We start from the raw sequence: 26290 nt of genomic DNA, 5'->3' as shown, positions 1-26290 counted from the left end.
GATCTATTGTTGGCACATGGATGGTGCTGAAACCAATACCTCCGTGCCATCCCCTAACCTAATTGTGTTTCTTCTTTCCTCACTCTGGCTCTACCATTATCTGCTGCTGCTTGCAAGGGCAAGGAAACGCACAGCATGATGTCCTGACGCGCATTTTGCCTTTTTTGAGTGTGAGAGGAGAGAGAAGCAGAGGAGAAAAGTGAGGCTGCAACTTGTGGTAGTGGCGGCTACGTCTGAAAAGCACAAGTTCAATGTCATCTTGTACAGCTCTCTTATCTCACGAACTAACTTTAGCTTGGGAAATAATTTCATTCACAAAGCTGTTGTTCTTTGCCAAGGCTTCATCTTTGAGCTGCTTCAGCTTGACTCTGATGTGTTCTTCTGACATATCTTTCAGTGGAATTGCATTCACTTTTGAAAGAAAATCCTGGATTATTTTTTCACCTTCCTGAAAGGATTAAAAGGAAAGCCTCAGTTTTTGTTTTGTCCCTTCCACCCCGCCACCCCTATTCTTTTACAGAACACATCAACCACAGACTTTCAACACATACAGGAAATATTTTATTGGAAGCCAATACCGCTTTGCTCTCCCCGAGGCAGGCCTGCCAAGAAGAGGAAATTTAGTTTATCGAATCAGTGAGGGATTTTTTTCATTCTGTAACCCATTTTGCTTTATTTTAAAATCTTAGTCAAGGAACAAAAGCTGTTAAATTAGCAACTGCCCAGGTGATGTCTTCTAGTCAAGCAGCACTGGTTTCCAAGCCTCATCACTGATAGGTATTTAATGTTTAATTCTTATCAGCCTATTATTGTATCCTTTACATTGTGCAATTAGGCCAAAAGCCCGTTTCATCATAAGCTTCTGAAGTGATCTGGCCACACCATGCAGATTATAACCACACACACAGCGAGCTATGAGACTACCCATAGCAATAACCAAACTCCTTACCACACTGAAAAATATGGGATTTCATATTGAGCCTACAAAATGGGGAGGAAAGGGCTCTCAAAGAAGACAGCATGCACGGCCATTCAGTCCTAGCAGAGAAAAACCCAAATTCTACCTGATGACCATTTAGCTGAAGGGAAGGAAGCAGTTTGTTTCCCTTCAGCTGTGAGGAGCGTAAGGAATTAAGGTTCCCCACCCTCCTCCTACCCCAAGGAAAAATGCTGAGCAACCTCCATCAGAATGCTAAATAGGGGAGAGGTTGACAGAGGAAAGAGCACAGCCCCTGCCTAGTTAATCTCCCTACAGCGCTGTGCAGCATTCAAGCATGTTTCTTGGCAGTTCTTCTGCCTAAGGAGAATCACAAAGCCATCAAATGGATTTTCCCTCCCACAAGATTCCTCTCAGGTCACACACACGTCTAGATGCCGACTGCTAAAGGCTGTAAGCAAAGACTGCTTGGCAAACTGAACATAATAACATAAGAAAGGCCCTGCTGGATCAGACCAAGGCCCATCAAGTCCAGCAGTCTGTTCACACAGTGGCCAACCAGGTGCCTCTAGGAAGCCACTAACAAGACAAGTGCAGCAGCACCATCCTGCCTGTGTTCCACCGCACCCAAAATAATAGGCATGCTCCTCTGATACTAGAGAGAATAGGTATGCAGCATGACTAGTATCCATTCTAACTAACAGCCATGAATACCCCTCTCCTCCACGAATATGTCCACTCCCCTCTTAAAGCTCTCCAAGCTGGCAGCCATCACCACATCCTGGGGCAGGGAGTTCCACAATTTAACTATGCGCTGTGTGAAAAAATACTTCCTTTTATCTGTTTTGAATCTCTCGCCCTCCAGCTTTAGCTGATGACCCCATGTTCTAGTATTATGGGAGAGGGAGAAAGACTTCTCCCTGTCCACTCTCTCCAAACCATGCATAATTTTATAGGCCTCTATCATGTCTCCCCTCAGCCGCCTTCTTTCCAAGCTAAACAGCCCTAAGCGTCTTAACCGCTCCCCATAGGACAGTTGCTCCAGTTCCCTAATCATTTTGGTTGCTCTTTGCTGCACCTTCTCAAGCTCTGTAATATCCTTTTTTAGGTGTGGTGAACAGAACTGTACACAGTATTCCAAGTGTGGTCTCACCATAGATTTGTACAAGGGTAGTATGATATCAGCAGTTTTATTCTCTATTCCTCGTCTAATTATAGCCAGCATGGAATTTGCCTTTTTTACAGCAGCCGCACACTGGGTTGACATCTTCATTGAGCTATCCACTACCACCCCAAGATCCCTTTCTTGGTCTGTTGCTGCCAGCACAGATCCCATCAGTGTATATGTGAAGTTGGGATTTTTTGTCCCAATATGCATCACTTTACACTTACTCACATTGAATCTCATTTGCCATTTTAATGCCCATTCTTCCAGTATGCAGAGATCCTTCTGGAGCTCTTCACAGTCCGTATTTGGCTTAACCACCCTAAATAATTTGGTGTCATCTGCAATCTTGGCTACTTCACTGTTTAACCCCAAGTCTGAGGACTTTGAGCAAACCACTTGGTAATGCACAGAGAGGCATACAGAGGGTAAGATTTGTGCTTTTGAAGTTTTCTCCACCTGACTAGCAGTCCAGATGAATTTTTCCAGTGCACTGTGAGGTATTGAATCCACTTTTTTGGAAGGAGTGGAATTGGCATTCACAGAGCAGAGTAAGAACTTGGAGATACTTATGGATCCATCCTTGGTTTTTTAAATCAGGTTGGTACAGTGGCCAAGAGAGGCTTCTCTTAGCTGTGTTTGGTTCACAGCTCTCTCCTTTCTTAAGATTCAGCCAACCTAGACACATTAATCCATGCTTCTGTAACCTGGCAGTTGGACTACTATAACATGCTCTACAATGGACTGCCCTTGGAGAGACCTTAGAATCTACAAATGGTTCAGAATGTAGCAACTCAATAACTGACAGGGGGTAGTCAACAGGAACACATCTCATCTATTTTAAACAGCTACACTGGCTGTTTGTTTTCAAGTTCAATACAAGGTGCTTTAAAGGCCTTCATGGCCTAGCATCCGCTAATCTGAAGGACCAGTTTTCTCCATATGCCCCCCCCCCCATATACCAACTAAAGTATCCTGGTTGGCATATGCTAGTTCTTCCCCTGTTTAAGGTACCCACTTGGCTTCTACTGCAGCCTGTTCCTTGTCTATAGTGGTTCCCACCTTGTGGAACAGGATCCCTGGGGAGGAGAGAGGGATGCCATCTTTAGGACATGCTGTAAGGCTGTTTTATTTGTAACAGATTTTATGGGGTTAAAGCTGAAGGCATTTCATGAGGAGGGCTAATTTGGTTTTATTATGCTTGGTCTATTTTTAATTTTGGGATTAAAAGCCTGAGCCACAAGGGAAAGAAAGGATATTTTAATATATCCATAAAGTTTTATCCATTAACTCGTCTGCTTCTAGTTTCTAAGACCTTGGCCAACTGCTTGCTATTGATCAGAATTGTTGCTGATTTCCAATAAAGGAAGATGTGTAATTTCTGCAGCTACTAAAATATTCAACCAAAGCAGTCTAAAGGCCTCTAGATCATTCTTTTTTAAATAACCCAGCAACAGTCAACGGATCAAGCTGCATGCAACATTTTATCATATGTGGTGGTCTCGCAAAAAAGCAAGAAAATATTGGGAAATGATACATGATAAAATGCAAATAATACTGAAAATTAAATTTGTGTTATATCCACAAAGTATGTTATTAAATATTTTGCCAGATAATATGCCAAAAATATATAATGAATTATTTAAGTATATGGTGACAGCGGCAAGAGTGGAGTATGCAAGAAAGTGGAAAGCAGAAGACTACCCAGATATAACTGAATGGACAAATAAAGTAACAGAATATGCAACTATGGCTAAGTTAACATCTTTAGTGAATGATAGGTCAGCCTCTGATTTTTATGAAAAATGGAAAGTATTTCTTGAGTATATAGTGATAAAAATAATAGAATGTAAAAATTTAAGTAGGAAATGTGCCACCAAATATGAAATTATAATATTCAAAGAAGGTATAAGAGAATAGAAGTTATAGAGCAGCACTTTACAAACTTTATGAGTCATGGAGCACTTTTCAGGAGAGAAATTAGTCACGGAACATTAGTTTTCACCTAGCACCTATATACTAAACAGAATGACAGTAGTATTTTTCTTTCCAATCTCTTCATGGAGCACTAGGAGATGTTTCGTGGAGCACCAAATGCTCCGTGGATTACAGTTTGGGAACCACTGTATACAGTAAGCTCCATGATAATGTAAGAATCTGATGTGTATGTTTGTATGTCTGTACGTTTTGTAACATTTGTTTGAAAAATAAAAAAAACATTTAATTAAAAAAAATAACGGATCAAGCTGCAAGCTTGTACCTGTTATTCAGATGACAATACATAATATACAAGACCAAGAGGGTCGTGTGTAGTAGTATCTATGCTACAGATGGAAGAAATTCTGCTTGATCTGCACATTTCCATCTGTTGATATTTTACAAATTCATATGGACTTGTCTGGGGATAATTATGGAACTGTACGCTAATTTATTTTTGTTTCTCTCAAGGATAAACATAATGAACAGCTCCATTAATTTAATCTTCAAATATGTTTTTATCTGTAATTAAGGTCTGAAGTTCTTTTCCCTGTATGCATTTAAATAAGAAACAGTGAAAGGAATTCACAGCAGCACAAGGAAAAGTGGAGATGCTTACCCTTAAAAACAACAACAGGGATATACAGTAAAAGAATCTAGTGCACTTACAAGTGTCGTGTCGTCCACCCCCTCCCCTGGTTAGCTTTTGGACTACTAATACTAGAACATATACAGCTCAAGAGTTACTTGGCTGGCTTTTGTAAGCTGCCAAAAATGATGGAAAAGGCAGAACATAAGTGAAGGGGAATGACTACTGCAGATATCCCAAGCCTTGTGCTGTTGCAAGGGGGCAGCTAGCAAGCTTCGTCTTCCAGCCCCAGAAAGCACACACAGGTTTCAGTGTTGCGGTTTTAACTTCCTGGGTTATTTTAACTGCTATTGTTGAAAAGAATCATTTTTATTGTTTTATGTTAACCGCCTCAGGCAGATTCTGGAGAGTCTGGGATATAAATCTATTTAGTTAAGAAGCAGAGTGTGGATCAGTGGTAAAGCAGTAGCCAACGTTTCCATGATTCGGTACAAAGCCTAACATAGAAGGCGCCAAGAGTGTTCTCCTGCACCCCCCTCCCCTGGCTCAGCGGAATAGCCTTGGCTTTGCATGCAGAAGGTCCCAGGTTCAACCCCTGGCCTCTCCCGGTAAAAAAGGCCCAGGCAGTAGGTGATATGAAAGACCCAAGACACTCGAGAGCCACTACCAATCTGAGTAGACAATTACTGACCTTGATGGACTGATGGTCTGATTCAGTATAAGGTAGTGTCATTGCGTGTTCAAGAGGGTGCACGTTCATATTACAGTCTCACTAGCACTGATCCAAACAGCATTTGTTCCCTTTTCATCCATAAAAATGTTAACAAACCTGCTTTTCTCTGTAGCATCTCTTGGCTGCTGGTTCTTCATCCTCCTCCTGGGGCTTTCCAATATGCTGGAACTCCTCTAATTCCAGAGCTTTTGCCTTTGCGCTCTCTATCACATGTTTTGGAAAGGCAGCAAGCTCTGCTATGTGGATTCCAAAACTCTGGTCACAACCCCCTGGAAGAAGCATCATTGGTTTTAATTCTCAAAAGGATGTGCCTGAAAGGGATGCCAGTAAAATTTAGATCCTCCCAAAGGACACTCTCCCAGCAGCCAAATGTAATTCCAGGAAAGATGGAGATCAGCAAGTCTGAAACTTGGATTTTATTCAGTGGTTTTCAGGCCATGTTGTGGCAAACATTTTAAATTAGTACTAAATTAGGAAATTGTGACTGCAGTATGGCAGGAAATGCCCTTTTGTATGGCATGGCATTAATAAAAACATTCTATGTGATTCATCAAAGGGAAAAATTCTGGAGACAGCAGCCACTGACAACCAGTGCTAAACCATGGTTAGTAAGACTCTTTAATCCACAACTGCACATTCTGGTTTGTAGCTGCCCCCAAAACCATGCTTTCACTGCCCAGTCGTAATGCATACCCATGGCTAAGTTTTTTCTTAACCACAGGTAAGCATTAAATCTGCACCAAGAAGTGGAAGAAAAGAGTGGTCAGAGCATAGTTAAGCTAAGAGGGTTATAAAATGGCCACTTCTAAATATATTAAAAGCTACCTTTGAGAGAACTGGCTATTGAACGTTATGGAAAAATCTAGTGTATCATTGTAGTATGTTAACCAAGATGGGTTTTCATCATTCTGGCTGTGTGATATCACTCACCTTTTTTCACACGGTACAACATTGTCAGAGTGTCCTCAGTGGTCAGCGCTGTGACATGCAAATTATTCACAGAGGGAACCTGGTCAGCCAGAGCTGTCAACTCATGGAAATGAGTCGCAAACATACAGAAAGCTCCAATTTTGGTGGCAATATACTCTGAGATAGCCCACGCCAACCCAAAGCCATCGTATGTCGATGTTCCTCTTCCCAGCTCATCAATGATTATCAATGAGTTTTCTGTAGCAGACCTAAAATAAAAGGGCAATATACTGTAAAGGGTGTTATCACAGTGTTAGAATAGGAACAGCCAATAGAATAGGAAACCCCAAAACAAAAACAAATACCGTATATACTCGCGTATAAGCCGAGTTTTTCAGCCCAAAAAAAGGGCTGAAAAAGCCGGCCTCGGCTTATACGCGGGTCAATACGGTAGAGGGGGAAGGGAGGAGGGAGGAGGGAGAGGGAGGGAGGGGGGAACTTACCGCCGCCATCTTTTCTCTGCCGGGAGAGGCCTCTAGAGGCCCTCTGCGGCCGCGGGGAGGGCGCTCTGCCCCCCCCGCCGCCATCTCCCGGCCGGGAGAGGCCTCTAAAGGCTCTCTGCGGCCGCGGGGAGGGCGCTCTGCCCCCCCCCGCCGCCATCTCCCGGCCGGGAGAGGCCTCTAGAGGCCCTCTGCGGCCGCGGGGAGGGCGCTCGGCCGCCCCCGCCGCCATCTCCCGGCCGGGAGAGGCCTCTAAAGGCTCTCTGCGGCCGCGGGGAGGGCGCTCTGCCCCCCCCGCCGCCATCTCCCGGCCGGGAGAGGCCTCTAAAGGCTCTCTGCGGCCGCGGGGAGGGCGCTCTGCCCCCCCCCCCGCCGCCATCTCCCGGCCGGGAGAGGCCTCTAAAGGCTCTCTGCGGCCGCGGGGAGGGCGCTCTGCCCCCCCCCCCCGCCGCCATCTCCCGGCCGGGAGAGGCCTCTAAAGGCTCTCTGCGGCTGCGGGGAGGGCGCTCTGCCCCCCCCCTGCCGCCATCTCCCGGCCGGGAGAGGCCTCTAAAGGCTCTCTGCGGCCGCGGGGAGGGCGCTCTGCCCCCCCCCCCGCCGCCATCTCCCGGCCGGGAGAGGCCTCTAAAGGCTCTCTGCGGCTGCGGGGAGGGCGCTCTGCCCCCCCCCCCGCCGCCATCTCCCGGCCGGGAGAGGCCTCTAAAGGCTCTCTGCGGCCGCGGGGAGGGCGCTCTGCCCCCCCCCCCCGCCGCCATCTCCCGGCCGGGAGAGGCCTCTAAAGGCTCTCTGCGGCTGCGGGGAGGGCGCTCTGCCCCCCCCCTGCCGCCATCTCCCGGCCGGGAGAGGCCTCTAAAGGCTCTCTGCGGCCGCGGGGAGGGCGCTCTGCCCCCCCCCCCCCGCCGCCATCTCCCGGCCGGGAGAGGCCTCTAAAGGCTCTCTGCGGCCGCGGGGAGGGCGCTCTGCCCCCCCCCCACCACCATCTCCCGGCCGGGAGAGGCCTCTAAAGGCTCTCTGCGGCCGCGGGGAGGGCGCTCTGCCCCCCCCGCCGCCATCTCCCGGCCGGGAGAGGCCTCTAAAGGCTCTCTGCGGCCGCGGGGAGGCTGCTCCGCCGCCCCCACCGGGCCGCACCACTTCCCGCCGCCAGGAGCGGCCTGGGGGGGCCTCCTGCAGCTGCAGGAAGGCCACCCCCGCCGGATCCGCAGCTTCCCACCGCCAGGAGCCCAGAAGGTAAGTCTGCGGGGGGGGGGGGAGAGGGGTTATAAGCCGACCCTCGGCTTATATGCGGGTGCCTAATTTTTCCCCATTTTTGGGGAGAAATTAGGCACCTCGGCTTATACGCGGGTCGGCTTATACACGGGTATATACGGTAGGTGGGTTCTAGATCACATTAAGGTTGCACTCTCCCTAGAATGACTAAAATGACTAAACTGAGGCTATTGTACTTTGGTCACATTATGAGAAGACATGACTCACTAGAAAAGACAATAATAAGTAAGAAAAGTTGAAGGCAGCAGGGGAAGAGGAGGACCCAACATGAGATGGATTGACTCAAGTCAGTCCCATAATACTAGAATTTGGGGACACCCAATGAAATTGTTGGAAATAGGTTCAAGACAGACAAAAGGAAATACTTCTTTACTCCACAAGCCATTAAACTATATAATTCACTGCCAGTGGAGGTGGTTATGATCATGAACATCTATGGCTTTAATAACAGAGTTAGAGAAAGAGGAAGAAGGTCCATCAAGGGCTCCTAGCCAGAGTGACAGAAAGGAGCCTCCATCTACAGAGGCAGCAAACCTCTAAATACCAGTGCTGGGCAGCAGCATCAGGAGAAAGTCTTGGCTCCTATGCCCTGTTTGTTGGCCTTCCAGGGCACTTGGTTGGCCACAACTTGAAAGAGTTTGCTGGACTAGATGGATCACTGGTTTGATCCAGCAGGCTCGGCTCCTGTTCTTAAATATTTGCAAGGCCTTACATGACACATTCCACAAAAGCAAGCACAGCTCTTACCTAAGGATGGAAGATGTTTCCAGCATTTCTGCCATGAAGGTAGACACTCCTTTCAACTGACTGTCCCCAGCTCCTACTCGAGCCAGTATACTATCAACAACAGACACCTCTGCAAAGTCGCAGGGCACAAAACACCCAATTTGAGCCATAAGAACTATCACACCAGTCTGGCGAATGTAGGTCGATTTCCCTCCCATGTTTGGTCCTGTGGAGGTATTACCATTAGTATTAGCTGGAAACTCATTTTAGCATCCTAAAATTTATTTATTTATTTACAGAATTTATATCCTCCCTTTCTGCCCTTACAAGGGCCTTCAAGGCAGCTGACATTTAAAACATACATGATAAAATACATTATATGACCATTAAAATCATTGCCCCTCCCAAACAAGTTTAAAAATAGTTAAAATACATATAAAACAGTTGAAATATATATAACATTGGTTAGGAAGGAAAAATCACTGAAGGAATGCCAACCGATACAAAAATGTCTTTACTCGATGGTGGAAGACTGCAACAGAAGGGGGCAGGATTTCTCTGGAGAAAAAGTTCCAGAGCTTTGCTGCCATAACTGAGAAGGCCAAGCCCTCTCCCAGGCTGCCACCCACCTAATCTCAGAAGGAGGGGGCACCCGAAGCAGGGCCTCCAAAGATGACCATAATGGTCAGGCAAGTTCATAAAGGCTTAGGTGGTCATTCAGGTATGTTGGTCCCAAACCTTATAAGGCTCTGAAGGTCAAGACCAGGACCTTGAATTATGCTCGGAAACAAACTGGAAGCTAGTATAGGTAGACTGAAGTGATAACCCACTCCAGTCAACATGCTGACTGCCACATTCTGTACCAATTGAAGTCTCTGAACATTTTTCAAGGGCAACTCCATACAGAGCACACTGCGGTAATCTAATCTAGATGTCACCAGTGCTTGCACCACAGTGGCCAGATCTTTTACGTACACGAAAGGCTGCAGCTGGCTAACCAGTCAAAGCTGGTGAAAGGCACTTTAATTTATGCCTAAAAGCTTATTTGCATACAGGCACCCATATGGCACTGGAACTGAAACTAGCATGCTTGGCCACAGCTGCCACCTACTTATCCAGCAGTAGGCCAGGGTGCAAGAGCATCCCCAGACTACAGACCTCAAGGGGAGAGCAACCTCATCCAGAACTAGTGACTCCTTAAATCCCGCATCAAACCTTCCGCCTACCAGTGGCACTTCCCATCTAGTTGGGATTAAGCTTCAGTTTATAAAATCTGTCAAAAACATTCTTGTGTTTGGTCCTTTGAAAATGTATGTCAATTAATTCCTTACCCTTCCCAGGAGGACTGGTTGACAGCAATGATTACCACAAGCTAGAATCCAGTCAACAACTAAGTTTTCAACATAGGCCATATTGTCAATCCAGCAAGGGGGGAAGAGCAAGCAACATGACAGCTTCCCACCAACTCATATTCATGAAATCTACAGCACAAGCAGTAAAGGGTTATCCTTCCCAGCATGAGCAGCATTGGAGCCTTCCCTTAACTATGCATTTCAGCTGCTTCACCTGTCCTTGGCTCAAGCATGAAAGTGATCAGGTGACAAGTTCCAGCAAAGAACTCGACCAAAGCCTCTGCTGCCATTCACACCAGAAAGAAAGGCGCTAGAGCAGTTTGTCAATGTTTCAGCTTGGGAGAAAGCAGCTAATCTGAATTAATGGGTGGTGGTAGTGGTAGGTATTGATATGCTGGGGTCAAATGGGGAAAAAGACCCTGTTCTATAAACTCAAGCACTTTTAAAAATAACAAGCTACAGAAGTGGGTTTGCTCCTCCATTGCCACTCATGCAAGTACAAGCTACTGCATGTCTCTTGATTCTTCTATATGCCATGAAAATAACCTCTACAAGTTTGTATGTTGGGTTATTGCACTAGGGACATCAAGCACTCATCAAAACCAAATCTGGAATATGTCAAATTACATTTGCCTGAAAATGATAATTTCCCTTGCTCATTTCCCTTGGCCACTAGATGCAAATACTGATCTGGAGAAATTATTTAAATTCCCTCTTCCTGGCTGCTTTGAAATTTGGAAACAGATGCTTTAAAAGCATCTTTACCCCCCTCCCCCCAAAAAACACAAAACAACACAAAAGACAGAGGGTAATTAATGGGCATAAAAATGAAGTATTTACCAGTAATGATGTGGAACATCTGCTTGCCCTTCTCAAAGGTCACGTCATTTGGAATGAAGTCAACATCATCTTGAACTTCAATACAGGGGTGTCTTGAACCTTGCAGCACAATCCTCCCTTTTCCCATTTCCAGAATCTCTGGGCGTACGTAGGGCACAGGCGCCGTGTTTGATGCATGAGCAAAACTGACAACTGCATCCAGCTGGGCAATGACTTCACTCAGAAACTGTATGGGGTCCTTGTATCCTGAGGAACGGGAAGTATTTCATTGTGTCTTTCCTCCATGCAGAAATCCAAAAGGCATCACCCACAGTTAATCTGGAATCCTACAGATTTCTGAGGCCAGGTCTACCCACAGGAAATAATGGAAATAATTTAAAGGGCCCATGTATAACAGATTAGCTGGGCCCCTTCCTTATTCTCCCTCCCCCCTCATTTTTTTAGTCCACGTGGGAGTCAGGAAGGGCATGCTTATCCTCATCATTAAATATCAAGAGTATTCCAATATAGCTGAAATGACTCTCTGAAATGACAACAATACTCTTGATATTGAATGATAAGAAAGCCCTTAAGCAAGCAACTTCCTAAAATGAAATTAAAACATTTTTTCTAGTGTACACCTCTTATTGGCCACTTGCTACCTGGAGCTAATCTAAACAGTATCTGGCTGCGGATGTTTCTTCTGTTATTCTGCTTGTGTTTTAATGACTGGTCTTACTGATTGTTTTCACGAATGTCAGATACCAATCTTAAAGTGAATTACCTGCTTCGGGTGGATTTCCCCCCCCCCCCCAGCAAAAAGTATGGCTTTGTAAGTGTTTTGAAATGCAACAAATCACATCACTTTTTAACAAGATCTTCCAGGAAGGCTATGATAATGAGACTTGACTTTTTTTAGGCTACCTATTGCCAATTACTGGAACATAATTAATTTGGAGAACAAAAGCAACTGCCTTGACAAGAACAACTTACTGTTGCACCTTCAGGCTCAGATTAAAAACTAAGAACTTGACTTCATGTGACACTTGGATTTCCATGAATAGACTGTTTAATTTCCCTGAAGCATCAGGCACTTTTGGGCCCAATTCAAACTGGGACTGCAGGATTGGGAGCAGGTTAAGTCTTCTTATCTGAAATGGTCCTGATGGTGTTGCAATTTGCCCCACTGGACATAGGAGTACTGATTCAGGTACCTGTATGTTTACCCCAAAGGGACAACAGAAACTCCTTAGGGCCATTTCAGCGTGGGAAAGATGGCAGAAGGGAAAACTTAAACCTCACCTCCACTCATGGCACAGTTCTCATCTGAATCAGAGGGCGTACATGCCTGATTTTCAAGGAATATGGGCATCTCCCTTCTCCTTAGGAGACCCAGATCCCACCCCAAGATCCACAGCCCCATAGCTAACAAAGGAAGGCAAAACAAAATAACGCACTCACTTTACTTTTACCTGGCCTTTTCACTACAAAGGCCCTCTAGGGAGTTAACAGTAACAGAATATGCATTAAAACCAATCCAATCCTTAAATGCAGAATATAGCCATTAAAATACACTAGGCAACCCAGACAGAAGTAAAAATGTTCTACCTTCTACAACCACAACCCTGCGTAGAACTGCATTGGGTGCAGATTCCAGGAGGACTCCCCAGAAGTTTCTACCATGCGCAAGCTGTCCATGCAGACATGGGCACGGTGGCAATACACTGAACAAGCAGCCTGCCTACACAAACTGTTGTTTGCACTGGGCTCTATATGTGATTCTAACTGTGCACAGCACTCTTTTGCACTGGATTTATTCAAATATTATTAAGCACTCTGAATATGCCAAGATACTCATGATTCTGTGGTTTATTTGCAGAGACCCAAAGCATGTAAACTGTCAGGTTATACACCACTTAGAAAATCCATTTCACAAACACATACCCAGGGAAATTCTCTGCTGTGTTTTCTAGTATTCTGGCTGGAAAACTTGTTCTAAACTAAAATCTATTACTATCTCATTGCACAACTAAAAAGAAAGTGGTAAAAGAGCAATATCCAATTAAGCCACACGAATCTCAACTTGTCTTTCGCATCACTGGTTCCAATACTGAATACATAAATCAACTCACATCAAACTTGTTAAAAATGATACCTTCTGCATAAGTTGTTTTGATCATAAAGGGACAGCATATTCTTCCCCACCCCCATTTAGATTTGCTTTCATACAGCAAGCCATGCATCTTATAGCACAGAAGCGCAGCTAACCACCGCTGTGCAAGCAGACCTGGCCAGATGTTTTAATGTAGAAACTGGTCTTGAAACAACTATTCGGAATACAGTTGCTCAGCTATCATTCCAGAAGATTTTTTTAAACACACATTAACCCGTTCATTGAGATGTTGGTGATATTGCTATCCCTACCAAAAAAACAAGCAGAGCCCCGTGGTGCAGAGTGGTAAGTTGCAGTACTGCAGTCAAAAGCTCTGCTCTCAACTTGAGTTCGATCCCGACAGAAGTCGGTTTCAGGTAGCCGGCTCAAGGTTGACTCAGCCTTCCATCCTTCCGAAGTCGGTAAAATGAGCACCCTGCTTGCTGGGGGTAAAGTGTAGATGACTGGGGAGGGCAACTAGTCTGCCTAGTAAACGTTGGGATGTGATGTTACCTCATGGGTCAGTAATGACCTGGTGCTTGCACAGGGGACTGCCTTTACCAAAATACAATATGGTGCATTCAATGTAATAGTTTTCTTTGAAACTACCACTAGAAATATCAAAGTGGTACAGAGAGGTACAGATTTGGACTTAGACTGAGGAAACCCACATTCCAAGCTCTGTTGTTCAGTCATGAGGCTGTCGAGGATGTCTTGCGGCTATAATTTGTTCAGTACAATTCTTCTCATAGAATTATAAGGAGAACACTGGGAGGGGAGGAGATAACCACATATACTGGCCCCAACCTCCTTGGAGAAGAGGCAAGATAAACATGCAGTGAAGTATCCAGCAATGCTTTCAAGCATTCAAGGGAGAAAACATTGGAAGACAGACATTCCCTATTGCAGAAACTGCATAGTGACAGCAACTGAAACATTGAGCTGGTTGTAAGAGCCATACCGATGGAATGGCTGTGGCTACTACATCTGCTTTGCATACAGCTGGTCCCAGGTTCAATCCCTAGCATCTCCAGTTAAAGGATCAAATAAAAGGTGATGTGAAAGATCTCTATATAAGGTCTCCTTAGATGAGTGGTGTGGGAGAATTGTGGGGAATTAGATACAGGCTGGGACCTTGTCTGAACCAAAGTTTAGCTAACTGTATTGCTTATATCCAAAATAAACTGTGTACAGAGCTACAGAGCAATGCAATAGCTGGAAAAATGATTACTCTGCTCGAAGATTGAGCATGCTTCTTCTTAAGAGTAGCTAAGGAGCAGGTCAACTTGACCTCTTGGTTTCTGAGACCACAGGAAACCAAATTCTATAGCCTGGCTTTGAGAAATGGAACCGAAGTCCTGCATTTGATCATTTTTATCTTCCCTGCAGTAACTGATTGTAAGCTCCATGGGACCAGGGCCTGTCTTTCTGCTTGTATTGCTTTGTAATGGGCCATGTAAACCACATGTCAGGCAATAATAAAAAGCAATCCAATCAAGCAAAGCAACCAAGTCAAATCTGCAGCTTAACACTGGAACGCATGTAAATTAAAAAATGAAAAAGATGAATTGGTACAATCAATTTGTTCATTCATTAAACAGATTTAAAGTAGGGACTTCATACAAGCTTTTCATTAAGACCTGTCATCTGTGAAATTGCTTCTGTGCTGACTCAATTGCCTACACTGCTTCCTTGATTCAGGACCTGTTCACACAAGGCGATAAGCATGTACGGGCCCCTGCACAATTTTTCTCCATCATGAACAGCTGGTCTCCTCTGATTCATTGTGCAGATCATGGAATTCCTCACATCACTGCAAACCTTCATGTGAGCCACATGTGAAGTTACAACATGTGAATGTCTTACTGGAGGAAGGCAGTTGCCACAAGGGGAAAAAAATAAACTACTTTGGCATGGTGGCTGTGTCAAGAGCAATGGCCCTTAAACTGAATAATTTGATCTTGCAGATGTGGGGATAAGAGCATTTCTCTCTCTTTTAATACCTCCCTATCCATATAAAAGACATATTAATGATCTAGTATCTGCGTAGAATTGATTCCAATTAAGTTATAGCTGTTTTACCAATAAGACCCTAATTTAATCTAAAATTAAATGATGTATAAAGATTAAAACTTGGGTAAAAGACCTGGAGACGCAGCATGGTGTAGTGATTAACGTGTTGGACTAGGATCTGGGAAACCCAGGTTCAAATCCCCATTCTGCCATGGAAACTTGCTGAGTGACCTTGGGCCAGTCACGCACTCTCAGCCTCGACCTTGGCAAGTATTTGGATGGGAAATCTCCAAAGAATACCAGGGGCCTGACAAGGAGGCAGGCAATGGCAAAACTCTGAAAGCCTCTAGCCTTGAAAGCCCTACAGGGTTGCCATTTAAAAAAAAGACCTGGATGGCCCAGGTCAGCCCAATGTCATCAGATCTCAGAAGCTAAGCAGGGTCGGCCCTGGTTACTATTTGAATGGGAGACCACTAAGGAATACCAGGGTTGTGACCTGGAGGCAGGCAATGACAAACCACTTCCGAACATCTCTTGCCTTGAAAACTCCATGGGGTTGCCATAAATCAGTTGTGACTTGATGGCCAAAAAAAAGTACATAGATATGATGTCCAGTTTTTTTTTCCTCCAGTGTTGATTTCTATGAGGTCTGCAAGATCCCAGATACCTTATACATGCAGCTTCAGCTCAGATTTTCCAGCTGTACATGGGGGGGGGGGGGGGGGACCTGAACAGCTAATACCTTCTTATTCTAACAGCTGCAAGAAGACAAAAATAGCTGTGTAATAACTGAGATTTATCACCAGGTTGAGGGTTATTTGATTTTCCTACAATACCCTTGGGCATCCAGTCCATAATTTCCTTCTATCAGCTTTAGTTGGTACCTGACACAATTGCCCTTATACCGAAACCCTTGAGTTAAATAATAACAGTGATGATGGCAGTGTGATGGCAGGGTGAGGTTGTGAACAATCAATCTGCTTACGTTGTGGATGAATACATGAAATATGTGCCTTAAGGAGGGGCAAGGAGCATTTTAGATTTATAGGCCCCTTGGGGTTTTCTCATGAACCCAAATGCAGAGGGTTATTTTTAAAAGGTCCTTGCGGACATGGATGATGCAGCTTGTATTCGGGAAGAGAGTAATTTTTTAACCAGAATACAAGTCCCTAAGAACCTGCTTACTTCGTTCACATGAAAATCACTATTTTCTATTAGTAGACATTTTTAATGGGATTGAACCCATAGCATCTGGGCTTATTCCTCGGTGGTAGATGGCCTCTTCTACAATAGCAAACTGTGGTATACCCAGAAGGAAAAAGTTTGTACAAAGCTTGCACACTGTTAAAGGAAATGTGCATACCTGAACGTTTGACAGTGTGCACACATATTTTGATACAGTAGTGTGTAAAAATATATATCAAACAGCAAAGCAAGCATGTATGTTCTTCATATATAAAAATTTTATCCTGTCCAGCATTTCTCATTAATGCAAAAAACAGATTTATGTATGCTCCAGCCCCAATATCCACCTGGATCTGGCCTGAGTATTCTTACCCGCAAGCTAGACTGAGAACTGAGGTCGAGATGCAGTAGCTTACCTCAACCATCCAGTAAATTCATGATTTGATATTGTGTCACAGTTGTAAGTACAAATCTCTCCCTGTCTATTTACATTTAGCTGTGCAATCATATTGACAAAAGTTACCAGGAGAATGAAAGGTTTCACTATCTTGCATACTTATACCTTTGTTAGTTATCTATGGCCTAAGGCAGAGCTTTTGTTTAGCTTTCCTACCTATTTACTTGGAAAGCAGCTCTTGCTCTTCATGGGCAACTAAGAATGGCTATTTAACAAGCCTCTCAAGTCTTAAACATGTAAATATTTGAAGAAAAGACACAATGACATTTAACTCAGCCCACCCTTTCCCCTAGATATGCTGATTTTGCATCTAAATGGCTGGAATCAAAAGGAGCCGGGCTATCTGAAGGCACCCTGGAATTATTGGACAAGCTGTGAGAATCCAGTATTGGTTTGCTAAAACCATCATGAGCTGAAATCCTCCAGGGTCAGCCTAGTTCCATCTGATCAAGCGCATAAAAAGGAGGAATTATGGCAAAGACATGTGAGGAAGGGGAAAAGGCTGTGTGAATACATCCGATACTAGTTTGCTTGTTTTTAAAGTTAACTACCTCTCAGTAGTTTTAAGAAAATACAGGTGACAGGAAAAATAAAAAGTATTTCAAGAAACTTGATGGCATTTAACACACACCCATTTCAGTCTCATTCAAAGCTATTTTATCTTCATGGATCATGTCTGCATTTGCCACAAGCCCATTATGATGTACACTTCCTATGTTACATAGTTTGGAACAGTGTGTTCCTTTAGCTACAGGGCCCTAATGTTTGGGCAGCCACTAGACCTGAACACTTATGCAATCTGAAAAAGCACATTTCAAGAGAATGCCACGAAACATTTCTATTTGTTTATATTGCTGCCTTATTCATGCGTATGTTGCTTACTCATCAACTCCCTGCCACCGTGGGGGGGGGGGGGGAGCTGACAATGCACTTTGCAACCTGCAAGAAAACCTAAGCGAAAAGAATTTCAGACTGAAATGTCTGAAGTTACCTTATTTGTGAAAGAGCCTTGGGTACTTACCGTGAAGGCTTCTTCTGCTCAGAGGGACAAAGGGCATCTTCAGGATGGGTGTTTCCGTTTCCTCTTGGTTCGGGAGGCAGGAATCTAATATGTAAATTTTCTAGCCTCCTGGGGTAAATGCCCCTTCTTGCCATTCAAAACTTTCCAAGCCTCTTATCATGAGTGAAAACTTGAAATAAACACAATATGTACAACTACCGAGATATTTATTCCCGGAAAAATTCTAAAAATAGTAAGAGAGACTAACCAATAGAGACCTGGAACTAACAACCCAGAAAAACTAACCGTAGACGTCAGGGTGGGCAAGATGCCCTTTGTCCCTCTGAGCAGAAGAAGCCTTTCCGGTTAAGTACCCAAGGCTTTTTCTCTCTCAGAGGGTCCAAAGGGCATCTTCAGGATGGGACATACAACAGCAGTCCCTTGGTTGGGAGGGCTAGACGTCTTGAACTACACTCTGTAGTACCCGTCTGCCGAAAGCGGCGTCTGCCGACGAGTACAGGTCCAATTTGTAATGTCGCACAAAGGTGGACACTGAGGACCAAGTGGCCGCCCTGCAAATTTCCTCAATAGGAGCCTGTCTGTCGAAGGCTGTGGAAGCGGCCGCGCTTCTCACAGAGTGTGCGGTGATGCCCCCTGGAACAGGTAGCTTGCTCTCTAGATAAGCAGTCTTAATGCATGAGGAAATACGACTGATGGATGCCCTAGACATAGGTTTGCCCTTGTTAGGTGGAGAAATGTTAATGAATAGAGCGTCTGACAATCTTATGGACTGTGTACGAGAGATGTATGTATGCAGTGTTCTTAAATCTAAGGTGTGCCAGGCCTTTTCTTTGGGATTCTTTGGATTAGGACAGAAAGATGGCAAAACTATGGCCTGTTCTCTGTGAAATTTGGAGTTGCACTTAGGAATAAAGAAGTGGTCGTGTCTAAGGACGACCTTGTCTTTGTGGAAGGTGATGAGTCCAGGTCTGATTGAAAGTGCTCCTAACTCAGAAACCCTGAGCGCAGAGGTTACAGCCGTTAAAAACAGCACTTTCACTCTCAGCCACTTGAGGCCTACCTGTGTGATTGGCTCAAATGGCGGTTTAGTGAGGGCTATTAAAACTGTGTGAAGACTCCATGTAGGGAACCTATGTCTGATGGGAGGAGAAATAAGGCTTAACCCTCTGAGGAAGGACTTAACATGAGGGTGTTTGGTTAATCTGTAACCGGAAATCCTTGGAACAATGGTAGCTATAGAAGCCAGCTGTCTGCGAAGAGTGGAAGTGGACAGACCCATTTTATGCCCCTCTTGTAAGAATGATAGAATGCCTGCTGTTCTAGGTTTAAGAGGATTTACTGATTTACATCTGCACCATCTAGTGTAAGCCTTCCAGGACATATTGTAAATTCTCTGGGTTGACGGCCTACGTGCTGCCTGAATAGTGTGAATGATGTCTGCGTTGAAGCCTAAGTCTGAGAGTCTTTTTAGTTCAATTCCCATACAGTCAGTTTGTACCAACCTGGGTTGGGGTGGCAGATTGGGCCCTGAGTCAGAAGGTCCTGCCTTTCCGGCAGCCTCCAGTGGTTGTTGTTGGACATCTGTATCAGAGACGAGAACCACGGGCGCTTGGGCCAAAATGGGGCTATGAGTAGAACATGTGCTTTCAGAAGACGCACCCTTCTCAAGACTCTTGGAATGAGAGGGAGGGGCGGGAATGCATAGAGCAGTTCCCTGGGCCAAGGGCAAACCAGGGCATCTGTCTGCTCTGCTCCCTGTTGAGTGTACCTGGTGAAATACCTGCATAATTGGTGGTGGTTGTTTGAGGCAAATAAGTCCACCTGAGGGACTCCGAATCTCTGAGTGATTATGTGAAAAACCTTTGGGTGCAGTGACCATTCTGCCTCACTGAGAGTCTCCCTGCTGAGCCAATCCGCTTGAATGTTTACAGCACCCTGTATGTGCTCGGCTGAGAGTGACGACAGATTTTTCTCTGCCCAAGTCAGTATGTGTAGTGCTTCCTTGTGTAGGGCTGAAGACCTTGATCCCCCGTTTGTTTAAATGTGCCTTTGCGGCCACATTGTCCGTTCTGATTAGAACGTCCTTTCCCTGAATATGACTCCTGAAGCTCTGAAGGGCTCTGAGTATTGCTCTTAATTCTAAGATGTTTATGTGAAGTTTTTGTTCCTGAATGTCCCAGGTGCCTTGCGCCAGGAACTCCTGTAGTGTTGCCCCCCAACCTTTGGGACATGCGTCCATGTGAATTTGAATTGGAATGGGGTGTATGAACTGCAGACCTTTGGAAAGATTGCTCCTGAGAGACCACCACTCTAAACTTTTTCTCGCTTCTTTGGAAAGAATGATGTTTTTGTCTCTTTTTTTCTGGATATCTACCTGGTAAGGTCTGAGGAGCCATTGTAAGGGCCTTGCGTGAAGGCGAGCCCATTGAATTGTGGGAATACATACTATCATGTGTCCTTTTGCCAGGGACATGAGTTTGGTCGACCTGGCTGTGTAGGCTTTTTTGGCTAGGGAAGCTATTAGGTTGATTTTTTCTTGTGTAAGAAAGAGTTTGTTCTTTTTTGTATCTATGTCTACTCCCAGGTGTTTTATTCTTTGGGAGGGAGACAATTTGTTCTTTTTGTAGTTTATGATGAAGCTGTGACATGTCAACTTTTTTTTTTTTATATATATATAAATTTTATTGGGTTTTATACTAGAAATTTTCCATTGCATTAAACAACATCTATGACAATATAAAGTTTCAATTCTAACCTAAAGTTGTTATAATTCCATAACATATAATAAAGAAAAAGAAGAAAAAAAAAAGAAATGGAAAATTTTTGACTTCTCCTTCACCTCTATCTTCCTCTTAATAAAAAGTTCATCCCGTCGTAGTTAATCTAATCTTAATAAACTATCAATACCATATATAAAAAAAACCATAATCTGTTAGTAAATATAATTATGCTTATTCATTATAAAAAAAACCAAAAATAATCCTCTGGATCAGATTAGAAAATATTCTTCCATTCTTCCCAATTTTAACTCATATTCACAATAATGCATCCACGCCCCCCATTCCCCCAGAAACCGAGCGTCATTTTCTTCATTTAGAATAGCTGTGAGTTTTGCCATTTCTGCCACTTCAAACATTTTAACAATCCAGTCTTTTTTCTCAGGAATTTCTAACCCTTTCCATTTCGCTGCATAAAGCAGTCTCGCAGCTGTTGTGGCATAAATCAAAAAGGTTCTTTGTGTTGATAAGTCGTCTGGAATCATACTCAATAACATCATTTCTGGTGTTTGGGGTATATTCTTTTGTAGTATTAGTCTCAATTCATTATAGATCATGTCCCAAAAGTCTTTAGCTTTGTCACAGGTCCACCACATGTGATAAAAGGAACCAATTTCTTTGTTACATTTCCAACAGATAGGGGACATTGTTTTATAAATCTTTGCAATTTTCTTAGGTGTTAAATACCATCTATACATCATTTTATAAATGTTTTCTCGCACTGACTGTGCTTTTATTCCTTTTAGATCTTTGGACCATAGTCGTTCCCATTTATTTAAAGCAATATCATGTCCCACATTTTGAGCCCAGTCGATCATAGTTGGTTTAATCGTATCCTGCTCACAATATATTGTTAAAAGGAGATTATACATTTTAGAAATCAGTTTTGTATTATTATCTAGTAAAATCCTTTGAAAAGAAGATTTTTCTTTAGAAAAACCTTTTTTAGCATCTTGTACAAAAACTGATTTAATTTGGTAGTATTGGAGCCATTGTAAATCATCCTTAAGAAGTTGAAAGTCTTTTAGTGAGCATTTCTTTCCGTCCCAATTAATTAGATCTTGATAAGTAATAAATTTGTCTGGTCTAAGTGGGCGCAATGTTAGCATTTCTTGAGGCGATATCCACATCGGTGTTTCTGGTTCCAAGATGTGTTTATATCTCATCCAGATACGAAGTAAAGAGGACCTGATTATATGATTACGAAATGTTGCTTGTAACTTAATTTTATCATACCACAAATAGCCATGCCATCCACTTAAGTTATTATAACCTTCCAAGTCTAGCAAACGTATATTTGACAAATTCATCCAGTCTTTTAGCCATACTAAAGCTACCGCTTCAGCGTAGAGTTGAAAATTAGGCAGTGCTAAACCTCCTCTAGTTTTTAGATCCACCAAATATTTATAAGCAGTCCTTGGTTTTTTCCCTTGCCAGATGAAGTTTGAAATGTCTTTCCTCCAAGTATCAAAATATTTAGTGTGTGATATTATTGGCAAATTTTGGAATAAGAAGAGCATCCTTGGTAAGACATTCATTTGAATCGTTGAAATACGTCCCATTAGTGACAATTTTTTATTTGACCATATAATCATATCAGTTTTAATCTTACCCCATAACTTGAGGTAATTGTTGGTTATCAAATCTTTATTCTTTGCAGTAATCCAAATTCCCAGGTATTTAACTTTGTTGGCTTTCTCCCAACCAGTATATGATATAAATTCCTGTTGCTGTGTTTCCGGTAAATTTTTAAATATTATCTTTGTTTTTTCTTGATTCACTTTGAAGCCTGATATTTTCCCAAAATCGTCCAAAGTCTCCCGAAGTATATTCATTGACTGTGTTGGGTTCTCCAAAATTAACAGTAGGTCATCCGCGAATGCTCTCAACTTAAATTCATGTTTTTTAATTCTTAACCCGCGGATGTCCTCCATACTTCTTAGTTTCACACATAGCGGTTCCAACACCAACAAAAATAAAAGTGGAGACAAGGGACATCCCTGTCTGGTCCCTTTCGTGATTTGGCAATTATCTGACATTGATTCATTAACCAAAATTTTAGCCTGTTGGGAGGTATAAATAGCCGATATACCTTTCTGAAAACGATCTCCAAAATTCAATTTATCCAAAATCCGTTTCAAAAAGTTCCAAGAGACCATATCAAAGGCTTTTTCTGCATCCAAAAATACAAAAGCCGCAGTTTGTTGGATATTCTGGTCATAATATTCCAGTGAGTCTAGTAAAATTCTTACATTGTCTTTTATTTGCCTTCCTGGTATGAAACCTGCTTGGTCTTCGTGTATAAGATCCTTAATGAATTGTTTTATCCTACATGCCAAAACCGAAGCAAAAATTTTGTAATCCACATTTAACAGCGATATAGGTCTATAATTGGATATTTTTTCTGGATCTCTTCCTTCTTTAGGTATCAATGATATAAATGCATGTGACCAAGTCTCCGGGGATGTTCCCTCATCCAAAATTGCATTGTAAAGTAAGCCAAAAAATCCAACTAAATTGTCACTAAATGTTCTGTAAAATAGTGCAGTAATTCCATCTGGTCCAGGTGTTTTATCCATTTTTTGTCTCAGTATTGCTTCTTGTATTTCTTCCCTTGTTACTGGAGCTTCAATACATTCTCTCTGGGTCATTGACAAAGCTTTCATCTGTATTGAGTTTAGAAATTTATCTATTTTCTGTTTTGGAGTATTTTCTTTCTGATATAACTTAGAATAAAATGAAACAAATTCTTTCTGAATTTCTGAAGTTGAATAGACTGGTCCTTTAACAGTTTGGATTTTTGTTATAACCTTTTTTTGGAATGCGTCCTTCAATTGTGTTGCTAAAAGTTTTCCTGGTTTATTTGCATATTCAAAATACTTTTGTTTAGCAAGTTTCAAGTTTTTATTCATTTCCTCCATTATTACCAAATTTAATTGATGTTTAGATGCAGAAATCTTTATTTGGATTTCTCTTTTCTCCTCTTCCTGTGTTACCGTTACCAATTTCTGTTCCAAATTTTGTAAATTCCAAAGTAAATTGTTTGTAAATTGTAATTGAGTCTTCTTCCAAGCCGAATGTTTCTGTATCATAAAGCCTCTCAGAACAGCTTTGAATGCATCCCAAACTGTATTTAAAGAAGTTTCCCCATTAAGATTAATTTCAAAAAAGTCTTTCATTAAAACCTGTAATTCCTTATGTATCTTGTTGTCTTTTAGAAGTTTATCATTCATTCGCCATCTAAATGCTTGTTTATTGTTCCAATCAAAAGTAACAGGATTATGATCAGAAAAAGTTCTGGGTAAAATATGGATTTTACGTAACTGAGTGAAAATTGATTTACTGGCCCATATCATATCGATTCTGGAGTGTGAATCATGTCTCGCTGAATAAAAAGTGTATTCTTTAGCAGTTGTGTTCATTGTTCTCCAAATGTCTTGTAGTTCTAATTCTGAAGCCATAGTAAAGAAAGTTTTAGGTAAGCATCCGTCATTGATGTCTTTTGCTTTTGATTTTTTGTCCAATGATGGGAGAATAACTCCATTGAAATCGCCCATCAATAAGATTTGATCTTTTGCGTGTTGGGCTATCAAATCATGTAGATTTTCATAGAAGGATTTTTTCCCTTCATTGGGTGCATAAATTCCAACCACTATTGTCCTTTGTCCCAATATTTTAGTTCTAATAATTACAATTCTTCCTTCATTATCTTTGTATAATAGTTCTGGACAAAGACTGGGGTGGGCATAAATTACCACTCCCTTTGTTTTAGTTTTAGCTGAGGCAATAAATGCTTGTCCAAGCATCTGTTTCTCCAAATATTTTTTATGCTTTGAAGCTATGTGAGTCTCTTGTAGACAAATTAGGGAGTATTTATATTTCTGTAGATATTTGAAAATTCTAGCCCTTTTAGTTTTCTCATTCAGTCCATTTACATTCCAAGAAATTGCTTTTGCCATAATGTAGTATTTTTAACAGAGTAAAAGTCTATAATTTGGTACCTCCTTCTGCACCTTGTGCCTCTTCTTCTTCCTCTTCTTCTTCCTCCTTCTCCCCAGGTAGTTCTTTAAGGTCCATTTTATACTTTCTCAGAAATTTCCCCACATCTGCTTGAGATAGAATTGTCGTTTTCACTTCCTTGTAGGTAAAAGCCAAACCTTGTGGCATGATCCAACGGTATTTGATACCATTAGCTTTCAATGTAGACACAAAATCTTTGTAGTTGTTCCTCTGTGAAAGTAGATGCCTTGGAATATCCTTCAGTAATATGAGAGGGGAGTCTCCTGCTGACACTGGATTTTCATAGTGAATCTTCATAATCTTATCTTTAACTCTAGTGTCATAAAACACTATCATCAAATCTCTTGGCTTAGATCTCCTCATTCTAGCAGGTAATGGTATCCTGTATGCTCTGTTAATGGCTTGTTTTAATTCTTGTTCATCTATCTGAAATAAATAGGCCAAATTTGGTAGTGCAGTTTCTTTATTGTCTCCCATCATGTCTGGAAAGTTGCGTATACGAAGGTTAGTCTCTCTCACTCTCATCTCCATCATTGCCATTTGATTTTTTGCCGCCATCTGATCAGTTTGTATTGTTTCAATCTGTTTTTCTTGACTTGTTAATTTTTTCTTTGTATCCTTATGCTCATCCATCACTTTCTTAATTGATGCATCCATCGCTTGCATATCTGTCTTCATGACAGTCATTTGAGTTTTTACTTCTTTCAAGTCTCCTGTAACCACATCCAACTTCTGATTAATAGCTTGGGATGCTTGACCAAGATTTGTCATCATAGAAGTCAACTGTGCCATCTGTGTAGACATCTGTTCAAACTGTTTATTTGTTGCCTCTGTTTGTTTAGTTAGCATGTTCTGTAATTTTTTTTCCATGGTTGAGGTTTGTAGTGATTCCCTTAGTTTAGTATAGGCAGGGCTGTGTAGTGAGCCAGAGCGGGGTCGAGTTCCCGACATTTACATTCAAAAGAAGCTGGTAAAATACATGTCCACAGACAGGGCCTTTAAAGTACTAATTGAAATATAATGATTCAAACATCAGCCTTATAATTTTTCGGGTTGAAAAGAGTCGAAATTAGCTCTAAAATTGCGTTTTAAAGTTTTGAAATACCAGTGAGTTTTTTCGGTCGCTCTAGGTCGGGCTGGTCAGGAAGTATACATGAAGTTGCTAGTGCCGTGGACCTTCTACCGCCTCTTCTCGATGGTTATTCCTTCAGGAATGATTTCAGAGTAACTCGAGTGCGACGCGTAATCAGTCCTACGACTACTTCCTGTTGTTTTAGTTCCGATGATAGAGAGGGTGTTATAGAGGGTCTTCCGTTCCAGGCACTCCCTTACTACAAACGTGGCAGGATATTCTTTTCGCCGGAAAATCAGGAAGAAAAATCACCCTCCCCTTCCCTTGGACCCATTGGTGATAATTCTTGTCAATCAAAAGGTATCCTTCCGACTCTTTATTATGGTTTAGGCTGATCGGATTGATAAGGCTCCTGTCGCTAATCCCGATGGCTAACTCAGATCAAACTTTTTCAGTTCGGATTAAGGAGGAGTGGGGGTCCCAGAAATATTCTTATCAGCCCCCCGTCTGTTCAAGTTTCCAGTAGGTAGACGAAGAGTTCTTTTGTACTCACTTGGGTGTCAAGAGGTGAGGTTCTTTTCTTTGTGTAGTCCTTATGTTGGTATTAAGGTGGTGGAGGG

At 42.6% G+C, this 26290-nt stretch overlaps 1 protein-coding gene across 1 annotated transcript in view; it reads right to left on the bottom strand.

The window, feature by feature from the left end:
• Positions 1-239: 239 nt before the first annotated feature.
• Positions 240-26290, bottom strand: part of MSH2 (mutS homolog 2) — an 89849-nt gene continuing 63798 nt past the window's right edge. The window contains exons 12-16 of the mRNA XM_056852537.1: positions 10995-11240; positions 8824-9028; positions 6332-6579; positions 5498-5670; positions 240-448 (exon numbers count right to left, since the gene is read on the bottom strand). Coding sequence (XP_056708515.1) covers positions 278-448; positions 5498-5670; positions 6332-6579; positions 8824-9028; positions 10995-11240 — 1043 coding nt within the window. The 3' untranslated portion in view covers positions 240-277. The remainder of the gene's footprint in view (positions 449-5497; positions 5671-6331; positions 6580-8823; positions 9029-10994; positions 11241-26290) is intronic.

Source organism: Euleptes europaea, chromosome 7 (genome assembly GCF_029931775.1).
Source record: "Euleptes europaea isolate rEulEur1 chromosome 7, rEulEur1.hap1, whole genome shotgun sequence".
NCBI classification, from domain to species: domain Eukaryota; kingdom Metazoa; phylum Chordata; class Lepidosauria; order Squamata; family Sphaerodactylidae; genus Euleptes; species Euleptes europaea.
Note: the sequence above shows the minus strand (reverse complement) of the source record. Positions and strands in the feature narration are given on the sequence as shown.